The 10,941-nt window shown below is 33.2% G+C and overlaps 1 protein-coding gene across 1 annotated transcript; it reads left to right on the forward strand.

Annotated features, from left to right (window-relative positions):
* The first annotated feature begins 4,894 nt into the window (after positions 1–4,894).
* Positions 4,895–8,374, forward strand: LOC137818875 (transcription factor bHLH67). Its single transcript, XM_068622512.2, has 4 exons — positions 4,895–5,634; positions 6,098–6,706; positions 7,062–7,484; positions 7,786–8,374. The coding sequence occupies exons 1-4, from the start codon at positions 5,602–5,604 to the stop codon at positions 7,867–7,869; spliced, it is 1,149 nt and encodes a 382-aa protein (XP_068478613.2). The 5' UTR covers positions 4,895–5,601; the 3' UTR covers positions 7,870–8,374.
* Positions 8,375–10,941: the final 2,567 nt, after the last annotated feature.

Below are 10,941 nucleotides of genomic sequence, written 5' to 3' on the forward strand. Positions count from 1 at the left end.
ATTTTAAAGTAAAAGCTATTTTTTTAATTACTTCATTAAGTTATATTTTGTCCATCTAAACAAATTTAAATTATGAGTTTAAAATTTAGAGTTTAAAATTGTTAGAAAATAAGAGTGATTAAAGAAAATTTAACTGCCACAAATACAATTCTTTAGTATTTTTATGATTTTTATTATACTTATTATTATTAATAATATTAATAATATGAAAATAATACTAATAATATGAAAATAATACTAATAATATGAATATAATTTATATTATTATTAATATAATAATAATTATTAATAATAATATGTATAAATTATATTAATAATAATAAGTATAATAAAAATAATAATATGACCAAAGAACTTGTTTGATCTAGTGGTTAATGCTTCTTTGATCATTGAAAGGACTTGAGTTTGATACGGATTTTGGGATGAAAATCAACCATCATGTTTTGAAAGAAGGCGATAGTTTGTTGGACTTATTAGGTTTGAGTTAGACTTAAAATTCATCTCTTAATAAACATCAACAAATGACATGCTTGGCTACTTTTTTTGCTTAATTGTTATCACCTTACTTCTCTCTCATGTGTGTGATAGTGAAACTTCATTATTGAATTTTGCTTCCTCTTTATTTATGTGGTGGTCATGCTTTTAGTTGGAGGTTGTTGAAGCTTCATATATACTCTTGTGACCATGACAGTGAACTTCTCAAAACACTTCTTGAGTACTTAGCACTTTGTTGATAAAGTCACACTTGACTCTTGTAATTGATAAAAGTTTTATTTTTTTATTAATTATATAAATTTATATTGCAATTGATAACACTTTTTAAAATGATTTATTTGCTGTAAAACTTAAATGTTATTATTTCATATCATGTTTTAAAATTTTTGTTACTTTTATTATATGATTTGTTGTTATAATAGATGGACAATGAATATGAGAAAGGGCATGCTACCATGTCCTAGAATTTTTTTTTTTTTAACAATGAATAAATTGAATAAAGAGAGACATTTCAGGGGTGTCTCAATCCTTACACATTTAAAGCTCAAGGCTTCTCTTACTTTCACAGTTGACCAATACCAAACTGCAGATAGGTTATAATAAAAACATAAAGATTTCATATGCAACCATTAATACAAGATTTCCATATTTCTAAATCTATATTACCAATAAATCTTGACTCCATTTTATCCAAAGGTTTCGTTGTTATAACCAATCTACATAATCATCCCTGCAAATCCATCACATATATCTCTCTATCCTAGAGTTATGATTAGTAATGATAGACCAAACAGTTTATCCAACCAACATATGTCTATTCATTTGTTATACGACCCCCTCCACAAAGAATCTTCCTGCATCTATATTAAAATGATAAACAATAGTAACCAAATGCATGAATCATAAGACCACCCTGCATGTAGACCGCAAAAAACCTATTATTATCTATCTCTCCCACCCAATCTAACCCATCTTACTTCCTCATTTAGTATTCCATAAATCCTTTCTGGGCGTTCAAAACCTACGTTCTTATTATCCCACCTCATCTTCATGTCTTCCTTTTTATAGATTTCAGGCATTCATTTGGCTCCATACACCATTGAGAGTAAATGAAAATAGCTAGATTTCTTTACTAGTTATCTATATGACCATATCTTGAGTTGTGCTAGTATAAAGATCTCTGAGCTATCAACTCTACCATTCTTAAAGATAATTAAGTTTCTTTGTTTTCAAATTTTCCCTACCACTGCAATCTACATACACCTCCACATTCTGTTTATCTTCTGTGTTTCCCAGCCTAACTTAAGCATGAAGTGATTTCTAGCTTCCTAGTGGTACACCGTACTCTTCCCTATCCATTGACTACACATGCACCATATTCTCCATGCAACTTTACATTTAAAGAAAATATACTTCCTTGTTTCCTCTTCCTCCTCGCACATAACACAAACGTTACTTTCCAAACCTAACCCTCTTTTATCCAGATTAACCCTTGTAGGGAGTCTGTCTGTAAGAACTCTTTAGACAGTCGTCATTGTAGATGGTAAAACCTTAATGGTCCAAAAAAACTCATATAACGGTCTTAAGTCTCTTTCTACCTCCATCCTTAATCTCCTGTATGCCGAACTAACTGTGTATATTAGTTTTTCACCCGCCTTCCATACCCACTGATCCCCTATTCCTTGTGATAAGGTTTTGTCATCTATAAGTTGCTTTAAATTATTCTCCTCACCCACCTCACATTCAAATAGAGTCCGTCTCCACTCCAATTTCCAAATCCATTTATTATTGTCCCAATCGCCTGTCTGAAATAGACATGCTGTTTTATCTGAGGAGATTGAAAAGAGTCCTGGGAATTTAAAACATAGAGTCCATGTATCTATCCACTTATCCTCCCACAACCTAATTGATTTTTTTTTTGTCTCCTATCCTCCATGTGACATTATCTTCAAAGTCGTTCCCCCCATTCCTCCATCATCCAAAGTCTCTTTAAGTCCTTCCACCAGATAGATTCCTTTGGGTTTCTTCCATTTCTTTTGAGTTTTCTCCAACCTCCATACTTTGATTCTAGGATTTCTTTCCATAATCCACTCTCATTTGACTATAAATGCTAAATCCTTTTTCCTAACAAAACATAATTAAAGAGTCTTAAATCTATGACTCTAAACCTCCTTCCTCTTTGGATTCATAAACTTTTCCCATACAACCCATGCTATCTTTTTTCCATCCTTCTCCAATCCCACATGTCCTATAATGTAAAGAATAAGAAAAAAAGTCTCAAATAAATAAGGTGTAATACATAATTTTATTTAATGATTTAAATGAATTTGCATGACGGGTAAAATGTTTTATTGACATGTGTTTCTTTAAATTATGTATACTATATTTTCATGAGTTCGTGCATTTTATTTATTGTTCTTTAAGTAAGCACTCTTTATTATGTGTACAATTTATTGCAAATAATGAATGAATAATTATTGAATTCACATATATTTACTATGTAATTGTTTAATAAGAAATCAATTAATTAAAAGATTTTAAATTTAAAGTAATTTTAAATAATAAGTAAGATTAACGAGAAAAATGGAGATTTAAGATTTTTTTTAATAAGAGAGTAAAAAATAATCAAAAGGTCTTGAATTAAAGATAATGAAAAAAAAATATTATAGAAATGTGGAGATTGATTTTACCAACTTTCTCACGTAATTATTCTTTCCTTGTCTAACAAGTTCATATCAAGCAATTGATATTAAAGTTTGAGATTTAAACGTGAACTAGTCTTACCCTCATTCCAAGTTTTAGGTTGTACCATGTTTCTTTTTATGTAAATTCAAAATCTACAAAAGGGTTTTTTTTTTTCAATTTGAAATTAAAATTGTAAAAATCGTGATTTAGTTAGTTGGGTGACAAAGAATTTAAAAAAAAATATATTTTATATAATGTTATTTTAAAAAATTAAAAATACTCACAATAAAATAATCAATTATTATTTTATAAAAAACTACCCTGGAACAATTTTCTTAAGCCAAAACAAGTTATAAGTTTTTAAACATTTTTTAGTATTTAACTAAATATGATTTTTGATATAAATGTACTCTCAGCATTTTATAAATCTTACCATTAATACATTTTTTATTCTATTTTATGAATCCGAATTATTCATAAATCTTTGCAATTTTTTTTTATTCTTTTTATCCTAATCTAAATAATTGTATTACTGATTTTGTTTTTTTTTTAGAAAATAATAATTTAAAAATTCTTATAATTATATATAATGTAATGAATTTAGAAATAAATATAAAAATAAATATATATAATAAAAAATAAATTTATAATTAAATAATATGAAAATATTAAAATAATAATTATAATATGATTGTTTAAAAAATTAAAATTGTGAATGTATCGTTACTTTTTTTACTATCTCACTTCTCACTTTTTTTTTAATCTAAACACAGGCTTAGAAAACAGATGATATGGTTGTCTAGAAGTTGTTGAAGCGAATTTTTTGTGCGAATGGATAGCAAATGGAAAGTACAAGGTAAAGTCTCTTTCTTCTTCATTGTTTTCTACTCAACACTATACATATCATTTATATTCATTCTTCCTCCATCCACATTAAATTACATTACTCAAACCAGATTCATTATAACCTTATGGTTAAATTAAAACTATGCTAATGCTCCTAGTTACCTAAGGTTGAGTTTATTCTCAAAACAAGTATTAAAAGAGAAATTAAATATAATTCATCCTCATAAAATAATTTGTAAATTAAGAATTATTTTTAATTAATTTTATTTTTGTTCTAGTAAGATGTTTAATATATCCTCTTACATCCAAACATAGATATATTGATATAACGGTCCATAATAATACATAACAAATTTAATTAAAATATATTTTGATATTATATTAAAAAATAAATTTATTTTATAAAATTAACTTGTAAAATAAAAATTGTTTCACTTATATTATTATAGATTTGTTTTTTTTATGCCTAGTCAAAAGTTAGATTTCTAACAAGAACTACAAATTTATGCATGTTATTTATCTATTTAAAATGATATCCTTGGATTGTTATATATGTACACATAAATAAACTAAAAAAAATTAATTACATTATTTTCTGGGAACAATATATTAAGTGAAAGTTTTTTAATCATGTGGTTATAGTTAGAGTATATTATTAGTGTGATAGTGTATATATTATTGGGATGTCTCCAAGGTTCATGCTCTCACTTTTTTAGTTATTTGAAGTATGTTTGAATGGTGAAATATAGATTAAAATTGGAGTGAGTGAGAAAATAATAATAATAAAAATATGATGTATGGTATGTGATTTTGTTGTCATGTGTAACTAATATTAGCCTGAATAGGAAATTGGACATGATCCATCATCATCATCATGCAGACCACACAATCCACAGAAGGCCTTTCCAGCCCTCTGCTTCTTTCTTCTTTTTTTCCATTTTCTTTTTTCTCTTTCTCTCTCATCTCATGACATAGAAAGATGGGAGAGAGAGAGAGTCCCACAACTGTCTGTCCCCGCTGTTGGACAAAACTGCCACCGCCAATAATGCTTGGGACCTTGTAAACCAGACAAGTAACTCCCTCAAACACACACTCTCTCTCTCTCTCTCTCTCTTACCAACTCTTCACAACACTGTTTCAAATGCATCTCATTGCAAACCAAAGCATATCTCTTCTAACCCCAGTTCACAAGTTTCCACCTTTCGTTTCTTACCACATCCCTCTCTTCACCCTCTTCCCATATCATCCCCTACTTTCTACTTCTACTACTCTTCTGTGACCTCAACCTTCTTCCAAACAAACACACCATTTATTGTTTTTAATATTCATTATTATTATTATTATTATTCTCTCTCTGTATATATATAAGAGGCTAGCAAAGGCATCAGAAACACAAAGGAATATATTGCGGGGGTGTTAGTTACTCGAATGGGGTCTCGCTCTGCTTCTCCTTAGGGCTTACATTTATTACCATTCTTTTGTTAGTATCACTACCATACGGAATGTTGGTCACCCTCATAGAAGCCTAAGGTAGCAGCATTTAAGACCATATACTTTGATCACTGCTCAGCTTTGATGGAGAGGCTCCAAGGACCCCTCAATTCCTGTGTATGTGTTACTTACTCTACTACTACTACTATTATACTACTAATTAATACTACTACTTTCTACTTACTATTTTCTACTTTCTTTCCATACTCTCCCAGCCACCCCTTTTCTTCTTCCTTTTCCTTTTCCTCCAACCCCATTTCTGGATACAAGAAAAGTACTGCATTTACTACTCAAGACGTATGCATTAAATGCACCATTGTGTTACTATTTTCCTGAAAATACATGTATCTGCTCCCTTCTTTGACATTCCTCTTTAGTTCCTCTTTTATTGCTCACTTTCCTGTATATACTTACTCTCTTCTCCATTCTGACCCAACCCCAACACCATTAATGGAGCCGTATATTCCTTTCATTATTCTTTTCAATTCAGTTGGGTGTGAGAGTGAAATAAAACCAATGCCTTGTTATTATTCTCTTGCCATTGTTTCTCACTCCATGTGCTAAATTCCTTCTCTTGCAGTTCTTTGGAGACCCCTTGGGTGTGAATTGTTTTGACCAAGTTCTGGTTGATGAAGAAAGCCTGAGACTAGAGGAGGAAGAGCAGCTTCTGATATCGAGTTTGGAGGACAACATGCCTTTCCTTCAGATGCTTCAGAGTGTGGAGTCCCCACAATTTTTCCCTTTGAAAGAGCCAAGCTTTCAAACACTTCTGAGACTGCAGCACATTAAGAAACCGTGGGAGGGAATGGCCTATGTTCCAAGAATGGAAGCACAAGTTCAGGCAGCATTGGAGCTAGAGAGTTGTGTGACACACGACATGTTGGAGATGCAGTCGCCAGTGAAGTCAGAAAGCAATGAGCTCCAACACCCACTTTCAATTTTGTGTGTTGAGAAAGTGAGCTATGAGTGCAACCAGGAACCCCACAAAGTATCACAATCATGTCCCAAATCTCAGCCAGCAGCCACAAGGGAAAGGAGAAAGAGAAAGAGAACAAGGCCAAGCAAGAACAAGGAAGATGTGGAGAACCAACGCATGACCCACATTGCTGTTGAACGCAACCGGCGACGCCAGATGAATGACCATCTCAGTGTTCTAAGGTCCCTCATGCCTCCTTCCTATATTCAAAGGGTATGCATTATATTCACTCAATTTTTTGTTGTATGGAGTCCAATTGTCAACCCCATTTTTCTCAAAGTGATTATTTTTGTTTACTCAGAAGAATTGGAGTTTTATTTTGATAATTTAGATAATAAAAGTGTATTTAAGAATTACAACATAAATCCCTGAGGTCCATTTAAATTCAGACTGGAAAACAATATCCATACTGAGGAAAGTTTTTTTTTTTCCTTTTCCAAGTCCCTTCTCTTGCTTTATCCGTGCTAAAAATCCAACCTTTTTCAGTGTGGGATGCTGAAAAATTTTGTTTTTGTTTTTTTACCCTTTTTATTGACACTGATGTGTTGGATCATTATTCACGGTGTAGGGTGACCAAGCCTCAATAATTGGGGGTGCAATAGATTTTGTGAAGGAGTTGGAGCAGTTGCTTCAGTCCCTTGAGGCACAAAAAAGGATGAGAAAGAATGAAGAGGGAGGTGGTTCTTCTTCCACTATGTTGTCTAATGCCCCTCCACCATCATCATCTTCATCACCACATGGCTATGGAATGAGGTCATCAACCAGTGAGGAAGTGAACTGTGGGGATGAGATGAAGGCAGAAAACAAGTCAGAGGCAGCAGACATAAAAGTGACCTTGATTCAAACCCATGTGAACTTGAAAATTGAGTGCCAAAGGAGGCCAGGGCAATTGATAAAGGTCATTGTTGCTCTGGAGGACCTTAGGCTAACCATTCTGCACCTCAACATCACCTCCTCAGAGACTTCTGTCCTTTACTCCCTCAATCTCAAGGTATTACTATGTCTTTTCACCTCAATTGTTTTATTTTTAAATATGGTCAACTCTACAAAGTGGAATCAAGTCAGTGTACTATTATTTTCTGACTTGCAATCTAAGCAAAACCTGCCTTCCCTATTTCCAACATTGTCTACAATTATAATTATAATTATAGGGAGAATTTCTTTTTGGACCTTTGGTAAATCACTATTCATTTAACATTAGTATATTCCTTGACTGTACTACACTTCAACTTTCTTTTATTTTATTTTGGATGATAAATAATGGACTTTGGCGTGGTGTGGCAATAATGCAGATTGAAGAAGGCTGTAATCTTCGTTCAGCAAGTGACATTGCAGAAGCAGTTCATCATATATTCAACTTCATTAATGGTAGCTAGAGAGACTCCTAGCTCTCTAACCTTAGGGAGCGGTAGCAGAAGAATAAAGGACAAGGTCGAATCATTGCAAGGAAGATGGAGAAACGGGGAACACAGGGCATCCATTTCTTGTCTACATATCAATATGAGGTGTATAATGTTAGGTGGTAGCTGAGAGATAATAGATGATGGTACTGAAGGGAGGCTAAGGCATGTGATATTATTGTTTGCTGCTCAAATGGTTACTCTTGTGTTGATTTAATTAAAGTGTTAGCTTTGTTGTATAATGTTGTGGTGAATTGCTTGTTAACTGTTTCTTTGGTGTGTTGAGAATTTGGATGGATTGTGGTGGGGTATAGAGGGTAGGGTCTGTGAGAGGAAGGACCCACTTTGAAAATTTTGGAGTTCTCATCATTACGAATTACTAGGAGGGGAATGATGCATCTCTTTTTATATTGACTTTGCGTGATAGCCGTATACTATAAAAGATGTTTCATAATATATTTGCTCACTTTCTGATGGGTTCTTTTCGGCCTCCTCCAGTTCATGCCAGCATCATCCCTTTTGCCATTATCTAACCAAATAAATAAACAATACTGCAACCAAAGAGAGGTAAAAAGAGAGTACTGTACAAGTTTGTTCAGTTTTATCATATATAATAAAAGAGTGATTTTTTTATATTGTATGTTTACATATACAGAAAAGTAAAAGAAAATTTTGATAGAAGTTGGAGAAGTTATAATGTGAAGGCCATCAAGATATTCTCCTTGAAAAGACAGAATGTGCACTTGGGAGTTATATTGAAATAATATGGTATTTATGTTACCTATGATTAAGACATAGATGATAAGGACATGTCTATAATATGTAAATTATATCAGATGTATAATTTCCTAAATTCAAAGTTATTGTCGTATTTGTGTTCCACTTCACAAACCCGTGTTCTAATCAATGATGGTTAACATAATAACAAAGTAGAACAATCCATTTAACAGGATCTCAGCAATGCGATGGTTTGAGACAAGAAAAGAACCATATGTCAATCATCCTATGCTGTCAATATACATAGCATTACTATTTTGATGGTTTTCACAACAACGGCATAACGTGTGTTGCATTATGTTGAGGTGTTGGAAGTGAGAATAGCTGCATTATGTTGAGGTGTTGGAAGTGAGAATAGCGAGGTTGAGAATGAAGTAACGGTAGGGAGCCATATCGGGTGAGACAGAGGATGGCACAAAGCCTTGTTGAGAGCAGTTTCAGGTTTGAGGGAGCCATATCGGGTGAGACAGAGGATGGCACAAAGCCTTGTTGAGAGCAGTTTCAGGTTTGAAAATGGACGATTTTGCTGCAAAATGGTTCGTGCATCTTTGGTGATTAGCATCCTTGGAGACAAGGGGAAGGAGAAAAGAAGGAAAAAGAGGAGAGTGACGTGGTGGAAAATTCGCTATGGTGAAAGGTGTTTGACGAGAAGGTGTGTGAAGGGTAGGGGTGAAGTCAACATAATGATGAAGGGGCAGTCCCTATCCCACAGCCCCACACCACAGCATCCTGTCCTCTCTCTCTTTCTCATCAAATTCTCACTATAATATAATATAATATATTTGTCTCTCCCAAAAAGCAACTTTCTTTTAAAAAAAAAAATAGATAAGATAAATTTTGAAAAGTGTCCAAACTCAAATACTTGTAATGAACTAAAGGGTCTTCTTAGTCTTCTCTAAACTAATGAACTTTTGCTGTTTCTATGAACTAAATCCACATTGGTTTGTCTAACATATAAAATTACAGAATAACATATTTGTCTCTCCCAAAAGTAAAATTGAATAATACATTTGTCTTTCTCATTCACAATGAAAGAGAGAGAGATAGAGGAAAAGAATGGCTTAGAGAGGAACAAAAGTAGCAGCCATCCCCATGTGCAAGTGTGTCAGAAGGACAAAACCACCCTCTCCTTTTCAGGCCCAACCCCAGCCTCAGTCCTATTCATTTTTGGTCCTCGAGTTGCTGGTGCCTAGTGGTGTACCTCTTTTTCCCATTGTTCATGCCTTTCTCCTTACCTTTTCTCTTCTTTTTCTTTTCCTTTGTGTCTCCAAGGACTATAACTTCTCTCCCAATTAATTTACCACCCCATCATCCCTTCCAAGGCCACTAACTTTTCTTACTCTCCTCTCTTCATTCATCACTCATCATTACCACCTTTGCTTCTTCTACTACAGTACTATTTTGCACAATCCACTACCTCATTTTAGATATCAGAGTTCACCAAGTCAAGCCACGCGCATACAAAGCCAAATTTCTTGGCTGGTCCACTTTCAGAATGCCAACACAGACACTTTGTTACACTTAATTGCCTATTCATTACAGATTATATCCCCCCAAACGCTTAGCAAACATGGAAATGATCACGGGTTTCATCTACACAGTTTCACCATTCCAATCATTTTTCTGTGATATTGACATGGAGGAGCAAGTTAAAGATTGAAAATGCAAAACTATAAATCTTCTTATTACATTTTTATGTTTGTAAGGCATTCAATATGTTTTACCTTTTTATGAACCATTGAAATAGGAACATAGAATGTGATCCTTGAGGTAGATTGTAAATGATAGTAGATAGAATTGTTCAACTAAAGGATGATGCACCTAAATTTGGTGCCATCCTTGAAGATCATAGGCATATGTTCACTTTAAATCTAAACATTGGAATTGCTTTTATTAAAAGACAATCCCTAATAAGGGGGGCTACATCTCATCCTAGTCCCCTACTCCATTCTAACTTGCATTTGACACTTCCTAAAGGAACTGTGATGAGATTTGTAAAAAGTCACAGTATCATTATTTTCTTTTGGTGGATGAAGTAGCTTCCTTGATTAAATGTCATCCAACTGTATTGTCAATCACTGAGTGAGATGATGAACTCTATTGAAACTATTCATGTTTTCAAAAGCATGAATTACATGTAAAACATGCCAAATTTTGTGAAGAACTCTTCAAACAAAGTTTTATCAATAGGTTTTATTGCAGAAAATAATTTATCAATTAGCATCTTGCTTTTGCATGGCGCCACAACATTGTCCTCGGGCAACAACAACC

This window comes from Phaseolus vulgaris, chromosome 10 (assembly GCF_051622355.1).
Source record: "Phaseolus vulgaris cultivar YP4 chromosome 10, ASM5162235v1, whole genome shotgun sequence".
NCBI lineage: Eukaryota > Viridiplantae > Streptophyta > Magnoliopsida > Fabales > Fabaceae > Phaseolus > Phaseolus vulgaris.